General features: G+C 36.0%; 1 protein-coding gene across 4 annotated transcripts in view; it reads left to right on the forward strand.

Moving 5' to 3' along the window:
* MBTPS2 (membrane bound transcription factor peptidase, site 2) overlaps positions 1-20,500 on the forward strand; it is a 36,094-nt gene extending 15,594 nt beyond the window's left edge. Inside the window, exons 6-12 of one of the 4 annotated variants that reach the window (XR_011804749.1) lie at positions 1,152-1,270; positions 2,246-2,426; positions 4,898-4,992; positions 6,960-7,155; positions 7,286-7,350; positions 12,975-13,050; positions 14,423-20,500. Coding sequence is in view for 3 of the 4 variants with exons in the window: in XM_013109079.5 (XP_012964533.4) it covers positions 1,152-1,270; positions 2,246-2,426; positions 4,898-4,992; positions 6,960-7,155; positions 12,975-13,050; positions 14,423-14,645 (890 nt within the window). In the remaining variant the exon portion in view is untranslated. Of the gene's footprint in view, positions 1-1,151; positions 1,271-2,245; positions 2,427-4,897; positions 4,993-6,959; positions 7,156-7,285; positions 7,351-11,784; positions 11,886-12,974; positions 13,051-14,422 lie in introns of those variants that run through there. The other 3 variants (XM_072027243.1, XM_013109079.5, XM_072027245.1) reach the window with 3 other exon arrangements.
* Positions 20,501-21,241: the final 741 nt, after the last annotated feature.

Below are 21,241 nucleotides of genomic sequence, written 5' to 3' on the forward strand. Positions count from 1 at the left end.
ATACTTGTGTTGTGTTTGTGTGCGCATGCATGCATTTGTGTGAGATAAAATTTTTCGGCATTCAATTTTCTTTATCTATCTAATTATCTTTCAGTGAGATACGATTAAAAACTTACAGAAAGAGAAATCACTTTAAGGAGTATCTATTAGTGGAAACAGCAACAAACTCTTATTTAAAGCACTCCAAAAATGTTTCTCATTTCTACAGCATCAGAAATGTAAAAGACTGGGTGGCATATAAAGATAAGCAGAGGAAATAAGAGTCTGTCATGGGTTATGACTGCTGTATTATATACAGTGCAAGAAAGATAGGCTTAATATGTTTTTAAATACATTTATTTCAGTTCCTGTCCTGTAAGTGTACTGTAAATATAGAATTGAATCAAACCATTTTAACAAGATGAAGCATTGTGAGAAGGAAATAAAGAGTCTTGGACACTGAAAAGTTTTCCTTCACAGGTCATAGAAAACGTTTGTCCAAGAGCACAGAAGGAATGAAAAAAATTGTATAGTACTAGATGTTGAAGGAAAGCAAGCCTGCCTTATGACAGAGGTTTGTTTCATCCTGTGGAGAACAGCATACTGTAAAGATTGCCATTAGAAATACATTGGCAAAAATAATGTTAGGAATTGCTGATTGGTGAACTTAGTTTCACGGTGTGGTTTTCCTGATTATCTTGTAAAAGAAGCCATTTTTCAAATAATTTTCTAATCTTGTTTGGCATATATACAAGTAATTATTGATACAACAGGAATAACGATGAAAAAGTATTGAATGTCAACTAAAGTTTAAGCTTCTTGCTGACAAACAGAAAAAAAGCGTTCATATACAAGCCCGTTTATTAAGATTCTTCAATTCGACAGTTTGTTGTGGTAGAAGGTGACAAGTAATACATTTTCTTTCCACTAGTTTTTTAATATTTATGGTTCTTGACAATTGTGTGGATAGAAGCTGTAGCTTAAAATTGATTAAAATTGACTCATATTTTCTTCAGGGTGCTCTGCCATGAATTAATTTTTCATCCATTCTTATAGTAATTATTTCAGAAAACTTAATTAGAAGTTAACTGTAAAATCCTGTATTTCAAAAAATACCTTTTTATTATTAATATTAATGTTTTATTTAGAAACCTTTTTCCTTTTCTTTTTAGGAGTGTGGCATAATTTTGTTCTTGGTGTTGCAAGTTTCATGGTTTTGTTTCTGCTGCCAGCCATTCTTTTCCCTTTCTATTACACGGGTGTTGGGGCACTTGTCACTGAGGTAACAGAGGTAAGAAAAGTTCTTTACTTATTTCATATTATATGGTTTGTGATTTGAAATGTACGTGAGTCTCTTATTTTCACAATTAAATTTGGTTGGTGCAGCACTCTTCAAAATCTAATATATTGCGCTTTTTGTCTGCTTGAAAGTTGCCTTCTCAATCGCATGTTTTTTAGCATTAGTAAATGAATGGACATGGCATGAATAATTACAGAGTACTAAGCATAGTATAAGACTATTTAGATATTTGAGATAACTTTGCAGGCTTATTTCTGTGGGGTTGTTTTGTTTGTTTGTTTTTGATTTTATTTGATTTGTTTAGTGCTGGCACCAGGTAAATCTACTCAAATGTGCCTTATGACTAGCTTATTGCTATCTGTTTTTAACGTTAAAGATTATTTTTATTTTCATGCATCTTTGATCAGCTGGAAGCAAAGCAGAAGTAGACTGAGTTTCTGGAAAGGACTGATTTTTTTCCAACTTAATCAAATACGGAACTGTTGAAGAAGAGCAGAGCTGAAAGGTCTCAGTCTTTCTTCGGTTTAAAATCAAACTGTTATAACTCAGGAAAAGAATGACATTTACTGGGCTTTGTACTTATGACAGTATAGGTACACCCTGCTTTGTTGGAACGTTTAGGGTACTAATTCATGTTTCTTCAATTTGAAATGATAGGAGAAAACACATTAACTTGTATGAAAATAATTGCTCAGATTTGACGAGATCCCTTGAAAACACTTGGAAACTTGCCCTTTTTTTCCCTTTATGCACTAAATAAATTATTCTTCATGGAGTATGTTGTTTTTGTGATACTCTGATCATTAGTGAAAATAATCAGTTCTAGTGGAGCCTAAATTTTTCTGTTTCTCTGAAAATAATGTCCTAACCTAAACATTTCATGGATGTTCAGCATCCATTCAACTGTAAGCAGATTCTTATAGTTTCAACTATAGCAACATGACTGACCTCAGTGTTTCTTCTCAGGATTCTCCTGCCAATGGACCAAGAGGTCTCTTTGTGGGGGATATTGTCACTAATCTACAGGACTGCCCAATCTATACTGTAGAAGACTGGAATTCGTGTCTGGGAGATATTTCACAGAAGTCACAGATTGGCTACTGTATAAAAACAGCCACCCTACAACAATTAAGCTTTCCAGCTAGAGGTATGATTTTAGTTGTTCTCTTTGTTATTTGTTATAATTTTATCACATCTTACAGACTACTTTGGATTTAGGATTTGTTAGTGGGGACAGACTTCCCATTAAGTTGAGTCTGCAGTCTCCTCTTAAACAGTGACCAATATGCCATTCCTTATTTATGAAATAAAAGGCAGGGAAGGGATGGATAGAAGAAGTTCTCTTGTCTTCCAGTCATCCTATACAAATATTCTATATGATCTGAATAATGGAACTTGCCTCTTTTGAGTATTGTATAACTTGGTTATTAGCAGTAATACAGTTATCTTCTCTATTTTTCGTTCAGTTCCACAGATCAAGTCAGTGATCTTCTGCAGCTGTAAATTCACACATCACCTTACTGCTTTGATTAGTGTGACATTACAAATTGTGTGGCTTAACTCAATGATGTGCTTTATTATGGCCACTTCTTGTGATGTTTCGCACTAAAGAGGTTTTATGTTTCATTTGCTTCTTCAACTTCACAATGTCTTTGCCAGTTAACTTAGCTTTGTCTGGACCTCACATATTGCTTCTAGAAATCAGTCCGTTTCCTTCTGTTTTCATTTATACATTAGAGTGCTGTTGTTGTAACAACTTACCCCTGAGAAACAACAAAAAAAAAAGTGAACAAAGCTATAACAATAAACAAAAATTAAATAGAAAAAAAAATGAACAGTCAAGTTAAATTGGCTGAATGTCTTGCAACATGCCCTACAGCTCTCCAGAGTTTGGTTCATGCAAGCATCCATGGAGACTGAATTCCAAAACAAAGGGACTGCAGCTGAGCAAAACCTATATGATTCTTGGAGCTTGAAAATTGACAATGCAGTTTTTTTCATCATACTGGGACAGATGGGTCGGGCAGCTCAAATACCTATATTTTTGATGCATTATAATTGTCATGTGAGACTGAAAAGGTAGTATTTTGATTTTTTTTTAATATGTAAGGAAAGTAATCTTATAGCTGGAACTAAGATAAATACTTAAACTGGAAGCTAGTGGAGTATGGGTAAGAGCCTTTTAGGTATTTAAGAGTTTGGATAATCCTGAAAATGAGGGCAACTCTGGAAATGTTTACAGCTGGGCTGGGATGGCAAGTAAGAACCTATTCTTAGATGCCATAGCTATATATTCTGAGATTCTGCTGTTCTCTGATATGTAATTTCAGAGTCATAGGTAATAAAACTTCAGATTCTGCAACTGAACCAGTCCTATTTAGATTGGAATACCAGGGACTTAGTACGGGAGACTTAATGTTTCATCCAAGCTTGGTTTGCTGTATTGTGTTAGCAGCCCATTGTCCCACTGCTGCATTCTAATCAGACCAGTCTGCCTGCATTTTCAGAGCCATAAGCCTCCAGCAGTGAGAAATATTCCTCTGAAATTAAATGACTCTTTTCAGTCTCTAGCAGCTGTTATTTGTCAAAATCTTGACAGTTCACAACTGACATAAATGCAGAGTATCAATAAAAATATATATAGCAAATGGACCTTATCTACTTGACAATAAAATAAATGGAGAATAAAATATTTGAGTATGAAGCTAGACAAAAAAAAAAAAAAAAAACAATGCCCCGGGGATCTTCTTGAAATTAAAAAAAAAAAAAAAAAAAGTTTTCAGTGTAGCTCATAAGGGAACTAATCTCATGGTCATTCACTATTCAAAAATATATGTTGGCTGCTTTAGGGTACTTGAAGGAAGGATTATATGGCACAGTGCTTACACCTGTAAGCCCCAGGCATAAAGCTCCATGTTAGTGGACTGCAGTTTATGCAGTGATAAATCAGCAACCAATATGTCAAGCATGATCTAACGAAGGAAGGTACTGCAATATTGCCATGACACAGATTCTTACAGTGACTGTTCTTTTGAATTGTCCTTTTGTTTGTTTGTTTTAAAAAGCTGTTGCTGTAGTTAGTATTAACTAACAGTATCCATAGAAGGATTCTGCACCACACTACTTAACTGGGTTTTAAAACATCATTTATTCACTGCTGCAGCTTCCAGTGCTTGGAAATCTTTCAAAAACTGAATCTTGTAAAGGCTTTTGTGTTTTAAAGAGGACATCTTCAGTCTTAGTTATCTCAATAGTCAGCCAGTGAAGTCAGTACAACAGTAAATTTCTATGCTAGTGCTTAATGCAAGTTGGAGGCAACAGCAATTTTTTTTTTTTTTTTTTTTTTTGTAATTCATAATGCTCATAACATGGAAGTAATAGATCTGCCAGATCTCAAGGAGATTGTAAAGATGAAAAAATCAGCATGTGACATGCTTGAAATCTGTGTTCTTAAAGTGGTGAAGTTTATTTTTAGTTCTGACTGAACCACAAGTAGAGTCTGTGAATCACTGTAATTCTTGAAAGCTACAGAATGGTTGGTCTCTTTTATTCAGAGACTAATTCAGGAAGTTACTATGCTATAATATCATTCTTTTTATCTATGCCTATGTTCTTTAGTTTATAGAAGACTCGACGGCACAGTTGAATGTTGTAGTAACAACAGCCTCACAGACATTTGCTTTTCATACAGCAATAACTTGGACAGCCATCTGGTAAGTTACTTAAAGTGCTAATGCTGTTTGGTAAATATGAAATTGTTTAAATGAAACTAGAAATATTTACCAACATTTATGCAGCATGCTCAAGTGCTTAAGAATATCTACAGTTTGTATTAAAGGTCAGTATGTACATTACTTTTCCCATTTACAGCTTACAAGCCAAAATATTAGTTATAATTTTTCCCATGATTAGTCAAGGAGTCTCTCGAAGAACCAGATAAGACTTTATACCCCTCATTCTTTAGGCAGGAAGATAAACTTCCTCATCTTCACTATTTAATGCAGAATATTGGTGAGGAAAAAAAAAAACACTTTTCAGAAGACATTAAAATGGCTTATTTTCCTTATTTCAATCTTTAAAGGTAATGAACACTACAAGCAAAGTAAAGTACTGGATTATCTGTTCAGTTATTTTTTGTGAAGTCAGCAGTGCTGTGCTGCTCACTAGATAAAACTTAAACCATGCAAGACAAGTTCCTAGAGAATGCCTTTTTTTTTTTTTTCAGTAAAGCCTCTATTTGATTCCTTTTTCACCACACTGGTTTTCTTTAGCATGTAGAAACATACAAAGTTATAGAGTAGGATTGTGTGTTACTCTCTTGAAAATATAGAAATGTTTCTTAAAACACATGATCTGTATTGACAGTGATGGAGTATTTTTAATAGTTCTGTTTAGAAGAACAAAGAGCACAAGTTTGAACTGTGTAAACTTTTCTACACCTGCCAGTTTGTTACTGTTTTAACCTATAGGATAGATACCTAAAGAAATAGAAACGTGTGTTACTACATCTGCTATATTTACAGATTCTCTGTAACAAATAATCCCAACAAAAAACGACCAAAAAAAGCAATATCCAGTTTGTGGTATTTAGTCGCTGAAAACTGAGCACAGACCAGCAGTTCATTTGAAATATGACAGTGACTGGTAACATCCTGGAGCTCAGCAAGGTTTAATAAACACTGCCCTACTGAGCTTTAACATTCTTAAGCTCATAGCTGGTACTTAGGAACAGCAAAGAAATAAAAGCATCCAGAAGCCTGTGACCTTCAAATGTCCTTGGCATGGCTGTGAGTTTTTGGACAATTATTTTAAATAGTTTATGCAGTGCTACACAGCAATTTTTGAAAATGTGCCCCCTCCCACTAATTAGAATAGAAGATCTTGTATTGAGGTTAATGGAGTGTATGACACCCATGCAGCTATCAGGCAGCATAACTGTCAGGCTAAGAAGCAAGAAGATCCTCTTTTTTCTTTCCTAAGGCAAACAACAGATGAAGAACTTCCCTTGCTTGTGTTTAAGAACAAAATGAAAATTGTCATGGAACTTTTACGAGAGACACGAGGGGGAAAACAATTTCCTGTTCCTTTATGCTGTTCTCTGCTTGGCCTGTGGGGAGCAAGAAAGATCTGGTCTTTCAGCCTGCAGAGAGTGAATGAGTGTTACATAGGTAGGACCTGGGACATAGCACTGCACCAGATGCTGTATTTGTCTAGTTCAAAATGGTCATTTCACAACCACTCAGTCAGTGCAGAGTGGTTGATTGCTTTCCTGAGCGATGAAAGCAATCTGATCTTCAGCCTAATCAATGAAAGCTGAAATTTCTTAAACAGATAAGTCAGTTGTACGTTGATGAAGGCCCTATTTATTAGAAATCACTGACATACATATAGATGCCTTATAACACTTGTTGTGTGTGTCTGTAGCTCTTTAAAAAGTTACCTTTTATTGTGGTACATGCGCTATCTTTTCTACATTCCACTAAAAATTGAATGACAGGTTGAGTGTATATCAGGTAGAGGTTCCGTAGGATCTAGAAAAAAATAATCAGATTCCAGCTCCTTGTGGGCTAGTAACGTATCAGTGAGCTCTTTGCTTTAAAAAGGAATGAATAGTACTTTTATTTCTGATCTGTTGGAAAATACCTTTACATTTGACAATCTTTTTAAACACCCTTTGCAGTATGCCTGTCTACCAGCACGAAAAGTTATCGAGGCCAGCAAAGTTTGTCGAACCAACATGGACTGCCAGAAGGACTTTGTTCCAAGCTTTTGTGTGACTCCTTCTTTAGAAAATCAAACAAGGTTAATCAGGGTAAAACATCCACCCCATATTGACATGCTGTTTGTAGGACACCCTATGCACCTACAGTACACAGGTTCGTATTACTTATTAAAGCAGTCCAACAAAAAAGTTCTAATATGGTTTACTTTTCCTGGCTGCTTGAACAAGGTCTTGGAGCGCTCATCAGTTAACTTATTTAATGCAGAATCCATTTCTTGTTACAGCCAGTGGAGAGACATGGACTACTCAGGCCTAAAATGAAATGTGCACAGTGCAATGAGTTACAAAGGTAATAGAAACAATATGTGATATGAGATAGTTGTTTATTCAGAAAAGTATAAAAGGGCTGTTTCTATAAGAGATACCATTCAGCTTAGTCATGGGAAACAGGCACCTGCATTTTGCTAACACATACACTTCTCGAAATGCTGTTGCAAAATCTCCAGGGCATCTTGCTCCAACGCCTTTCCTGTAGTATTAGCACAACCGCTTAAATCACTCCTAATATCCAAGGACCTATGACAGATTCCCATGACTACTAAACCACAATTACAATCGCAACGTAGTTTTTTCCAATTTTTTTTTTTTAAGTGCCCTAAATTAAATAGCATATAGCAGTTTAGTTCCTTATTTTGAAATGGATTATGGCTTTCCTTTAGACAAAATTTTATCCTTGAGTCAGATATACAAGGAAAAAGTAATTCTTTTGGAGCAAGTACAGGAAGAATTAACAAACTTGTCTTCATGCCTACTTAGTAGCTTGAGTGGCAGGGTGAAAATGAGCTTCAGAAGGGCTTAAAAAAGTATTAAGTGTTAACATACTGTCCCTTTCTGTAAAGAACTTGTCTGTTACTCAGACAACTGTACCTCACAGGGAGAGGTTTTGCTTCAGGCATCCTGAAGTACCTCTTTAGCAAGGCATTATGCTTTTCTGAATTAGCATTGGAATTTAGTACAAAAGAGCTTTAGAAACAGTGATGAAATCTGGTTGTGTAAATCCTCTAGTGTTCTTGCATAAACGTATCTTTTGTTAATCTGCCAATCTTTATCTTTCTGTGCTGGTCTTGTTTTGATACTCCTTGAAAAATCAGGTTATCTATTTGTACTTCTTTGCACCATAAGGCCATTTATAAGTGCAAAACAGGATTTCTTTACTTGTTATTTCTGCCCTTTTGCCATTCAGGAAGAAAAACATTGGTCAACTGTGTGATATTAACACACGGTTCTATATTTGGTGACATCTATTCCATATGCAAGAATAATTTGTAAAAATAGTATTTGTTTCAATACTTGTTTTAAGTTCCTTTTCTCAGCCCTCTAGTTTAACAATACATACTCTAGGTATTCAAGAACAATTGATACTGTTCTCTTTTTCAGTATGTAGGAATTTTAGTCAGTGTTTCCTACTACGTGGTAATTCTGCAAAGCAGTCAGACCTGTCTGTCATTCCTTTAGATATGAGGAAATAATATTATTGGATTTATCTAGAGAGGTAGTTCTAAATTAAGAGATCACTGTGTGAAAATAAATAAATAAAAGCATATATACAGGGATATAATTTTAAAATGATTTACTGTACCCTGGGAACTGCATAACAAATGTGTTAGTTTGAAAGCTAAAAGCTGACTTTATTACAGAATTTGCTGACATGCAACTAATGCTCTCTGTTCCCCTTGGAAAAACACCAGAGCTAAAGTTAGTTACAGGAGCCTGGCCTGGGCAGCAGGTAGTCCAGCTGCACTGTTCCTTGCATTCCAGTGAAACAACTTTGATGCATTTCAGACTTAATTTGCACTGTACAATACTGGTTTGGGGCTAGCAGATTTTTGTTGTTGTTTTTTGTTTTTTTTTTTTTTTTCAGATGTGACAATCAGAATGTGGTAACTACATATATATATATATATTAAAACAGGGAAAATATTTTTTCTCTACTGTGTGAATTTTGAAATACAAATAACTGGAAATAATGCCTTATTCTTTAGCATAGCCTTCCTGCTTGCAGGAAACATTACTTTTTAGAGAAGCACTACATTTATCATGCAACGTGACAAGGGAGTTGCACGAGTGTGTACTTGCTCTAGTAGTGCCACTTAAGTTATGTCTGAAAAACATTCTGAGTTTATGCATGTATTATTTTCTGCTTAGGCTTGCATTGCTGCCATGGTAGTCTTGGTTTATGGAGGAACAGAGATTATTTCATATTTTCATTTGAAGCCAATTTCAGGATACGATATTTAAAATATAGATAGATAGATACACACACATACTAGCTATTTATAAGAAATAGGCTGTGCGGCTAACTGTTTGAGATTCCCTGAATCTGTTAGTCCCTGAAGTAAAATATTATATCAAAAATGATTTTTGTTAATGTGGATTAACATCTATATTTAGCTCTTGTTTTCTGTCTAAAATAACTGTAAAGAATTACACTACTAAATGAAATTACACTGCTGGAGATATGGCTGAAACTGAAGCAGAAGAAATGATTAGGAATGTACATTGTTAAGTATGGACAAATTGATTAATCTTTTTAATTGCATCCTCTCTGTGAAAAGTCTCTAATGTATTGTAATATAAATTCATACTGTGGGTTTAATTCATGTGGTATTACTCAAGACGTTCAGACTTTTCTCACTACAGGCCTGTTATACTCTAGAAGCTCTCCTTATGTTGGACAGATGGTATGTAAGGTTGAAATGGAGTGCCCTGTTATTACTGTTATGCAACTTTGCAGTATTTCTTAGTTATTTTGATTTTTTTTTTGGTTGTCAGTTTTTATTATTATTCCTTCATGCAATTTCTAGTATTGCAAAATCTTGACTTCCCTTCTTAAGTGGTTGAGAAAATCTGGTGACTAACATTCACATTTGGAATTCACACTCTTTGAGGGAAGATCATATCCCTCAATGTTATTGTACTTCCATCACCCATCAGAAGAGGGATCAAAAAGTTGCACGATTTTCTTCGTGAAAAGAGATGGAACTTACCTAGTACAAAACTGGACCAGCATCCTATCTCTGTTTTATCAAAATCTTTCCCAAAAAAGGCACTTTCTAGCTCTGGGGAGTTTGTTGGTCAAGAGTCATAATCTCTGATGAAGGTCTGTCTGGCAGAGTCAGGTTTCTCATTCTTTTAACACTTGTTTCCCGTTATTGTTGAGGACCATAATTCTTTCTATACAAATGTAAAAGATCTGTTTGTTTTCTTCTGGAGACCATACAGAAATATCTCATGCCACACTTTCTTTCTCCTCCGTAGCATATATTGTCTTTTCCTCCATTAAGAGATTTTAAAAATCTTGTTGGTCAACCTAGTCTCTAAATCATTTTATCAACCCTTCTGATTAAAATTGTGTCTGATGTGCACTCTTCTTCATATTTGCAAATGCCATCTAGCATTAGCCAACAAAGTAAATGTTAATTCCACGTCAAATAATTATTCACTTTGAGTGGGGAAAACAATGACTGTTTTTTCTCACTCAGCTTCATTGCTGTTCACCTCTTCTCAGCAGTGTCTTTTGAAGACATGTATGAAGAACATTATTTCTATAATCCTTATCCCTCAAAGGGCAGGCTTGCCTCGTGCCATTAGGTTTGATCCATTACAGCCACTAGATTCATTGCCTCATATTTCAGTCTAGACAGCATTCCAGCAACTTCCAGAAGAGTTCTGTGGTGCTTTGGAGAGATTGCTTCAGCAGCCAGGTTTGGAGTTTTGATCCAGGTCTGGAGGCTCTTAGGGACAGGTAGTTGGTCGTATCAAAGAGGGAGGGAGATTGGTGAACAATTCTGAATGTAGGCACAGCTTCGGAATGGTGACGTGTTAGTAGCCATTAGGTGTTTGTCAAGAAGCAATCAGGTTTTGCAATTACAATATATTGCAGTGTATGTCTTTTGAAACCTTTGAATACAATGGCTGTCTCAGCCATTTTGCTGTTTTAGCTCATGAACAAGATGTTTGATCAGATGTTCTGATACCAACCTTCAGCTTAATGAGTTGTTTGTCTTGGATATCATTTGACTTCGATGCCTCTGGCTTTCTGAGCTGGATTGTGTCCAGGATTTCTGACTGTATGTTCTTCACTCAGTAGTCCAACAGACTTACTTATTTGCTCTCAGACCTCTAAAGTAAAGGTCTTTCTTCAGCTAAGGTAAGAGAGAACATGGTTTTCAAACTATCTTAGCCTTGCTGAGGCACTTCTGGTATTGGGAAGTTCTGTGCTTGTTGCCACACCAAAACCACTCTTATTTTTGGGACCCCTTGCTTTCCAGGTTTCTCCTTCCCACGGTGTGCTTACTTGCTGTACTGTTTCACTTTTTTGATTATTCATCACAAGGGCCTCAAAAAACAGAAGTAACGTTAATGCAGCTGAGCGGACCAGTTCTTAGCCTCATGTTCCTTTGGAAGTGTTCTTTCTCCTCTGTTCTGTTGTTCTTCAGTTCATTGAACCTGAAGAAATCTGATCTGCTAACAAAGATACATGAAGTAGCAATAATGGTGTGTTACGTATTAATGCTGCAATTTCCAATGTTCTCTTAGCCTATGGTTTTAGAATTTCTGAGCGGGTAGGTTAATCTGTTCCTTTCCCAAGGGATGTTACTGTTAAAGTGGGATTGTAACTCTTCTGCTCAGAACTCTAGTCAATCTGTTCTTTGAACTCTTGCTTTCATGTATCTCTGAGGAAACGGTGTTTCTTATGGATGTATTTTTTTCCTCATGTTAGCAGGGAAAATTCAAACCATTGTGGCTTGCCTCAACTCTGTTCAAAGTTGTTCTTCATGGACAGAGCGACTACTGCATTTGCTGTTCAAGCTTGTTCTTAAGGTGATTTTCCGATTCTACCTGAAATTACCTGAGCCTCTTTACTCTGGGGATAAGAGTCTACCGTGCTCGGAGTGGAGCTTTATGGTAGGAAAGGAGCCTCTCTTTCAGTTATCACAGAACTAAGGGTTTCAAACAGTCCTTGAAGCTGACAGACTCAGACAACCCAGGTAGAGCATCCCTGTAGTAACAGGATGGGAGATCTCAAGCTAACTTAGTTTTCTTTAAGGATAAAGTCTCTCATAAACATTTGACATGTGGTCAGCTGAAATTTCATCTATACCTTCGAAGAAGTTACAGTACCAAAGAGTGTTCCAAGGTTGTGTGGAGTTGACAGTTCAGTCTCCCAGTGCAGAAGGAAGGTATTTATTTATACAAAGGGTACTAAGTCTCATCTCCCAGGCTTTTTTGTTGCACTAAGTTACATCTTGGTGTCACCTAAGGTATCATCTGAAGATAAAAGAGGCTGTTTAACTACTGGCTAACTGGTGTTAAGAAGTGTAATGTACCTGCGTATCATTTCCCAGCCTTTGCTTTCTTAGAGTTACTCTGGTGTTCTCCTCCCTATTTGTCCCCTTTCCATGCAACGTGAGCTAAACTTCAGAACATAGTAATCTTCTGTAGGTAGTGCAAGAGAAAAAATTTGGGGCCCTGAGAGAAAGTACACATGTGCACCCACAGTATGAATGTATACATGTGGACAACATATGTTGAAAAAGCCTGGTAACTATAATCTCTTTTTATATGATTTTTTTGGGGAAAGGACTTGAATTACACCATATGGTCTTTATGACTACAGATGTCCAGTTGTCTCTGAAAATATACATCTACATTTACTAAAATCATACTAGTTGTATTTTGCGGTATGATTTTACTATGTTAGCATGTTGAAGAGAGATTTAATGGCTGCACTGTGTCTTTTGAAAACAAGCCAAGCAAAACCATATTTAGATGGGCTATTCATGCTCGAAGAACTGTCATATAAAATGTGTTGGTTTTTTTTTTCTGTAAAATAAAAAACTCAAATTCGTAATATTATATTTCTGCAACAGCTATTGATTTTTTTGTGTTACCTTTATGTTTTCATTTCAGTAAGTCTCAGCAGTTTTGTACCACGACATAACTTTCTAAGCATCGATCTGCCTGTGGTGATAGAGACATTCTGCAAGTATCCTTTGAAGTACGTTTGTTCTTTTAAGACAAGAAGGAGACTGTTTAGAATTTAGTGAGCCAGCAAAATTTCAGTTGGATATCATTTTAGACAGGATGCTCAAAAACATTTCTGTAGAGTTTTGACATCTTTATCCCGTCTCTGCATTGATTATTGTCCATGTGCCAAGCCAGGAATGAAATCTCCCACTTCCTTGTGCTTAGCAGGATATTTTTGGTCATCTTTTTTTGACCAAAAAAAAAAAACGCTTTCTTGATGGTGATTTTTAGCAGCTCTGACAAGAAAGTCAAAGTAATCCTGAATTTATGGCAGGACAAATGTTACTGCTAGCTTTGATATGTCAGAGTTTTATTAACACCATTTCTGAGCCATTATGCTGAACTAAATAACACTGTGTGGATGTTCACTTCCATTCTTATTTGCTGTTGTTGTTGTAGTTTGTTTTTGCTTGTTTTGTTTTTGTATGTTTTTATCTTCAACAGAGAACTTGTCCTATTCAAAAGCTAGGATGGTAATGCATTTAAATGTGTTTATTAATGAGTGAGATCGTATATATACTTGGTCTCGTATATGGCTAATCTAAGACCTTTAACCTTAGAAACTGAAATGTTTATGGGTAGTTAAAATACAGTTAAGTAGATTTGTCCATAATAGTATAGTAAAGATGCTACCTATAAACTTCCCTTTTCTGGGAACATTCCAAGGTTCACACTGGTCCAGCTTCTTTCTGAATCGTGTCTTTTTGTCCAGCCGGTATAGGATGAAAGTAAGTAGTAATGTTAGCAAGGCTTTACTAGCAATAGAAATGATCTACCTTTGTCTCATTCTCACATGCACATGCATGCACAGAAATGCACTCCAGTTCCTGGCTAACAGGTAGGTAGGAGAAGAGGCCAGATTTCAAATCATATTTCAGCCGTGTGCCTACACCAGTAAGGGAGTGTTTGGAAAATATTCCTAATCATTATTGCATACTTAGGTCATAGGTCTAGAATACCTTCTTACTTCAGGTGTGGTGTCAGAGCTGTAACCTTGCTCCAAAACCGTACGAGGCAAGGGAGGAAGATGGGCAGTATTAATTGTGGTTTTGCTGTCTCCTGCTTTTATCTGAGTTATGAAGAGCACAGATTGTTGAAGTATCAAATGCTAGTGCTTTTTTATTACTTTAAAGCAAATGAACCCATAAGGGCAGTTCTGTGGGCATTTATGTTAAGGTTATATTATATATAATTTATAAGAAACAGAATGGCACCTAAAAATAACCCTCATGTTTCTCTCTGCATACTAGAAATAAGAAGTACATTTTATATTAAATTTGGATTTATATTTTCTTGGATTTTATTCTTGATCCTTAACTAATGTCAATCAGATACCTAATTTCACTGTCAGGAGCATTGGCAGTTATCAATGCTGTACCCTGCTTTGCTTTGGATGGCCAATGGATATTAAATTCTTTCCTGGAAGCCACTCTGAGCTCCTTGATTGTAGAAAAACAAAAGAGAGAGCTTGTTGGCTTTTTAGTTTTGCTTTCTGGTAGTACACTTTTGGCTGCCAATGTTGCACTGGGACTTTGGATGGTGACAGCACGATAGAGCATTGGTTATCCATCAATTCTCACAGTACACGGAGAGAATGAATCCATTGCCTTTTAAAACTTGTTCGTACAGAGATTGAAATGATTCCCTTAAAATGACACTGAAAGAAAATCACTGGTCGCCGCTGTTGTAACTTAAATCTGTACAACGTTGTGTCTGTCATCATAGGAAGACTAAGAAAAAGCAGTATGAATCTTGTGTACTCTTTAAGCACTGCACTAATTTTAAAGAAGTTGCATTTTAAAGCTTCACAGGAAGAAGCCTAATTTATTAACTTAAATCTCAGAATAAGGGAATTATTTGGCCTCAAACATTTGTAAAGTGGGAGGAAAAATACGCTTAGGTTTTATTTTAAATCTGAACAATTAAAAAAAAATCTGTGTGGCCTCTGATCATTTTTCAGTCAGCATAATCTTCATTGTCTTTGTTCTGTATTTTGATCTGATGTTGTAGCAAACTGGACTCTAGGAAGCCCTTAAGTCTCATCTCAAAATGGTGTAAAGCTAAGCAAATGATTACCATGTGTTAACGAGGGGAGACAGGCCATATGGATTAGTGTCTTTTTCAGCTGGCCAAAAGACGAAGCATCCTCAGGATGTAGATTGGAAGTGCCAATGTCTGTTGAGAATGAGGTATGTGGGAGGATAACAAAGCCCACATGTTTCTTACACATTCTCACACACTGCTGAAGATATTTTCAATATCTCAAGTCAATATTTCAAGTTTCAATATTGAAATATTTCAAGTCAATATTTCTCAGCAATAGTGAGACAATAAATGAAACTTAGTTTCTGAGTGCTGAAAAATGCTGTGCACAGTTATTGCTAAGTGGTAAATGTACTGGTTCATGTACTCAAAAAATAATACTGTATTATACCTGTTTACAGTGAAAAGTGAAGCCTGTTCTGACAGTGTCCATCTTCTGATTCTGTGCATGCAATATGCCCAGTAACTCACTGACATGTCTCTGTCTTTCAAAGGTTTGTTTTCATTATAATTCATAATAATAAGTTCATAGAAGATTTTTTAGTTTATAGAAGATTCATTATAATTGAAGAAGCTTAGTTGAAGCTGGTCTTGTATCAGAATCATTTAGAGGAAGAATATGATTGTGAATCTAACTATTTTAACATTTGGCTTTGCTTTAATATGGACCTTGTACTTGTTTTTAAAAAAACAATGGAAGAATGACCAGTGTTTTGCTGACTGAAGTATGTCTGACTTATTCTGAGACCCTTTAAGTCTGTAATAGTCTCAATATGATTATACACTTTAAAGAGAAAAAAAAAAAAAAAAAAAAACTCTGGTTTGGAATCCCGTATAATTGAGTCAGGGAAACTTTGAAAAATACTCTGCAACTTGTAAACTGTATAATGCTCCCACCAGGAGCTGCAGCAGCTCAGAGTTCCTTTAATGAGGTGGCCTTTCCATTCAAGAAGGTAGAAGCTAAGCTAATGGATACAGGCCTGCAAAGAGCCATGAAACTGGTGCTTCATGACTGGGTTGATCGTGACCAATTCACAATCATCTAAAACAGATTCTCTTGGCAGTAGAGGTAGAAGCCTGGGTAATTTCAACAGCAGGGTTAGGTGCTATTCCTGGTGCTACTGCGTGGATTCCTAACTCCCATGTTTGCATTTGGCCACTGATGCATTACTGTATTTTTGCACAGGAGCCTTCACACTTACTTAAGATGTATTCTTTTCTCTTAAGATGACACAAACAGTAATGAGAGACGTACTTGCTTGTTTGTTGCTGTGTTAGTTTCCTTCTCTCCAGTGCTGTCAGAGGCTCAGCTTTCTGAAGTTCACCTCTGTGGGGTGGCAGGCCTGTGCCTCTGAGTTTCAATCATTTCAACCCAGGCTTCTCAGCACAGATCCTGGTAAGAGAGAGTAGAGTAAATCCTTCAGCTAATCAAGCAGGAATGCATCCCCATGGGGACTATTAAAAGTCACAAAGTGCAAGAAAGGAAAAATAAACTAGCAGACACTGCCAACAGGCATCTCTTTCTTCAGGAGTCACATGGTATAGTATAGCTCAGCTCATCGTCACTCTTACTAACTTGCAGAAGTTTCAGAGTACCCATTCTGATATGCTATTCTTCCCTCTCTCCTTGGACAGCAGTGACATGAGTGGCCTGGCCTGGTTCTTACTCAAAGCTTGGCTCTGAAGGGATGCTCTAGAAATCTGTTCGCTCACCTAAGTAACTACTTACTAATCTGAGCTCTTCCTTTCCAGGCACCGTGCCACTTTCCTCTGCCTCTGCATCTCGTCCAGTTGACGGTGCACAAAATTAATTTGCACTTTAGGAGTTTAAGTGCAAGTTAGTAAGAGAGGTTATTTACTTTTCAAAAAAGCTACTATTTATGTATCAGAGTTGCAGTGCTGTCTTAATCTCTAAAGGAACAACAAATGCATCTAGGATGATTTAAAAAGTGTTCTGTGGAAAACTTTTCAAGTTAGATGCTTTATATATTCATGTTGACTCCAACTGCTTGGGACAATCTGTTTAACATTGTACTCCTCCTGGCAATGGGGAAAAAAAATAAGTAACATACACAAGATACAGCTACTATACAGAAGCTGGCAGGTTGTTCCTCGTTATTTAATGTGCTATCAAAACATAATGTTTTACCAAAAGAATTTATTTTACTTCAGATAATCACAGAAAGTCATTTACGCTAACTAAAACTTCAATCTGTGTTTGACCTCATAATCAAAACAAGGGTGGAGAAGACACATTGGTCATGGCTTCACCAAAACAGACACGTTAGCACACTGTAAAGACCCTAGATGACATCTGTGGTAGAGGTAGTACAATAAAGATTTAAAAATATTCATGGGTCCATTTCTCCATATACTGGAATTCTACTGAATAAGGGTTTATGTACATATAGGTGCTTTGAATCAAGGCTTTAAGCAAACTGGGATCACTTTGTATGAAGGGTGACCCAGCACATATCTTGGATTACCTATGGGCAACAGGAATAGTTAAGTTGGACCACTCTCTGCAGAAAAAGTTGTTGGTTTCAGTGGTTCCATTTTATTTTTTATATTTTCCAATTTATATTCTGATAAACAAGTGCTGTTTTTTGCTTACATCCAGTTATTGGGAGTTTTATTGCTGTTTTGTTTTACAGAAGGGCACAGAATGTTTTTTGTGTGGTTTTGATTTTTACTCTGGGATATTTGCGACCTTTCTTCTATTTATATTTTTGTAAAAATTAAAAAGAAATCTTTCCTTAAAAATAAAATATTTTCAATTCTTATTCTAATTAGCCCCTCAGAATATACCTTACTCTTTAATACAGAATCTATCAATGTCATTATAGAGGATAATGACTGAAGTGTAAAACAGAGTGCTCTTAAAAGATTGGATTGATACTACTATATATGTATATACTATGCTTTTTAAATCTGTATCAGATGGAAAAAATAATGTGTAACATTAGGAAGTGTTGTATGCTTTTACTTGATAATTGTCAGAATTCCTTAAGTGTAATCACTTGTTCTGATTTGTTTGTTTTATATTATTTTTATATCAGCAAAGACTTCCACAGCATGTTCTGATAATGCGTGATGTGATGTGATAATGGGTAACTTAGCATGTATGATGTTACACGGTCATTGTTAATTTAGGAAATGAAAGCCAGCTTGATTCATTACATGTTAAATGAAAGAGACTTCACTAGAAAAATTGCAGATAACTTCAGACTGACTAATCTGCTAGCTTATGAGTCAGAGTGAAAAAAATCTATTAACTCATCCTTTTGAATTTAGAATGAAACAACCAACTGTACTGACATTTATCAGTGTGATGATTCTGATTTTTTGTGTGTATATACGTACGTATACATCTATACACACACACAAAGGTATATATGAGTGTGTGTGCATATACATATATACATACACAGCCACAGCCTATACTGCAGCTTTTTTAGGGATAACTTCTGGCAGTCCTCTATATTCTGCAGTGTTGGCATTTTTCTTTCTCTGTATGAATTCCTTGGCTTTCTCTACATTTTAAAATCGCAGCTGTGTTCTCCTGTAACCAATCTATAGGGATTTCTTATTAGAAGATGTGGAATGGACATAATGTAACCACAGCTGCATGAGTCCTGTTCTGCTGATGTTCAGAATACATTTCCTGCCTTCTGAGAGGCCTCAGCTATAGGCACAGTAAACAAAGATTTCCAGGGCACTTAAAAGAGGTTGACTTCAGAATCTATCAATCTAAATATTGCTGGTTTTGCTGATTTTGCATGGCAACTGGGATGAGTGAGACTGTGTAGAGTATACTGATGAAACCTTCCCATGGCAGCCCAGGTGTTCCAGCTTTCTTGAATACCTTGCTATAAGATAGATTTTTGTTCAATCCAAGTTTCCCAGTAGTTTCCTATACACTTTACAGGATGACAAAGAGTGCCCTGTAACAAATAGATTTGATTTTTTTTTTAAATAAATTCTGTTTATCTTCTTTCTATCTGAAAGATCTGCATTTGTGTCTGTATATTATTTATGACAAAAGAAATGACAGATGAAGAAGGGGTTGAAAGGGTTATGTAGCCTAGACAGTATTTAATTGTTTTTAGAAGCTGTGATTTTAACTCTGGAAATCCATAGTTCTTTGCAGAATACTTATTGTGTACACTTGCATTCAGATCAGTTCCCACAGCTTTTGTCTTGCGTTATCTTTGTTCTTGTGACCTTGTGAGTAAGGAAGCTCAATCTAACTCAGGTAAGATGTAGTATTAGAAGTTTTTATACCCTTTTTATCCTGAACTGCATGTAATGCTACGTACAAATGTTGTTTAATGTAGCTGTATGTACCTGTGGTACATATGCTATATCAATGAAGCATGTGTGGAGCATTGTACTAGGGACTGCCGGCAAACAGAAGCTCTGGGAGTCCTTCTTGTTCCTTGGATTCATCAACTATGATCATTTGAAGAGCAGATGGCAAGGACTAAGGGAGTGAAGAACCTCAGTTTATGGCAGCTTTATGAAACCTTCATACTGCTGACCTAGTGTGAAAAGATAGGGACAAAGAGCAGGATATGACACTGCAATTCCAGACATTCCATTTACATCAGCATGAAATGTGAAAAGAACTTGTAATTAACTTTTCAGAGCATGCAGATACATTTTCCAGCCCTTCGCTGAATCATTCAGGGAGATGCTCAAAGTTTTTTTTCTTTTTTTTTTTTTTTTTTTTAACTTTGTTGTTCCACTGATGAATGTGTACTGAACAAGTGGTTGGGGTAGTTGTAGTTTACATATTAAAACGGACTTGGATATTTCTCACTTGTAGGTGTTTATCCTGAATTTGTTTTGTGGCATACCATAACTGGCCTTCACTTAGTAGTTTGAAAGTTCAAAGTCTATTTCCAAACCATCGTAGGAGAAATCTGATTTTGTCCTTCCCCAGTTGGAATATTGTTAGTATTTTAATTCCTCTTTTCCTTATATAATTTAATGTTTAGATTTTATTTGCTTGGATAATCTTATCTGAAGCCTGTCAATAGATTATGTATTGTTTTGAAATTCTTTTTTTTTTCCCCTCTACGTAGCCTTATTTTTCACACTGACTCACAGCTGTGGAATGTTAGATTTCTAGACCGTTTGTTCCCACTATGTATTGTTCACGATCATGTTTTTTAAAAAAGAAAAAAGGGGGGGGGGAAGAAAGCTTCATTTTGAAAATGTCAGTTAACAAATATATGGAACGCTTTGAATAATGTATTGTGTTTTTGTTGTGCTCTTTTTCTCTATTTAATCAACCAAACAATAAGAATTGTTTTCTATGTATGATAAGTATATCCTGCAAATAAATTCATTGTTTGATTGTTCATGTGTTTAAATCTGTTTTTAAAAATAAGGTAAAATGACATAATCCTGTGTTTATAGCAATTACTATATTCCATCTCGTTTTCTCACGCTCCTCATATGTAATTTATATCATCTATCTAGGTGCCTACAAGCTTACCACTACCCTTTTTATTATCTGACCACCTCCTAAAATTAATAATAACTGTCAAATTGCTTTCTCTTATTTACCAGCTTATCACAGTAATTGTTTGATTTATAATAGAAGTACATCCAGACAGACACCTACATGCTGTTCCTGAGCAAAGTAGAAGTCAAAGTAGTCACTGTAATGTGACAAAGGTACATAGTGACTGCCATACAGGAGCACAACCTTCTTGGAGTATCTCATGTGTGAATCTCTTTTGGCATTGTGGACTTTTTTGGCATATTTTGCAGTGAAATATTTGCCATTGGATTCCACAGTCAAGGTAAGTGAAACCACTTCTCCAGGTGTTAAGTTCCTCCTATGGGAGGAACTTAAAGTTTGGATTGTTGAATGACATTAAAATGATGCTGCGTGTTACAACCTTTGATGTGTGTGTACAGGCCAGCACAAAGCTGGGCATATATTCTAGGTAGTTCTAAACAGTTTTCCTTAGGTATCTAGATGCAATTTGTGGCTGTTAGTATGGTGTAACCATTTGAGAATGAGGCTTTATTGCTACGTTTCTTGAGCAAACTCATCTGAAGTTATCCAGGTTATTTGCACTGAGAACTAAATT

This window comes from Anas platyrhynchos, chromosome 1, assembly GCF_047663525.1.
Source record: "Anas platyrhynchos isolate ZD024472 breed Pekin duck chromosome 1, IASCAAS_PekinDuck_T2T, whole genome shotgun sequence".
Taxonomy (NCBI): Eukaryota; Metazoa; Chordata; class Aves; order Anseriformes; family Anatidae; genus Anas; species Anas platyrhynchos.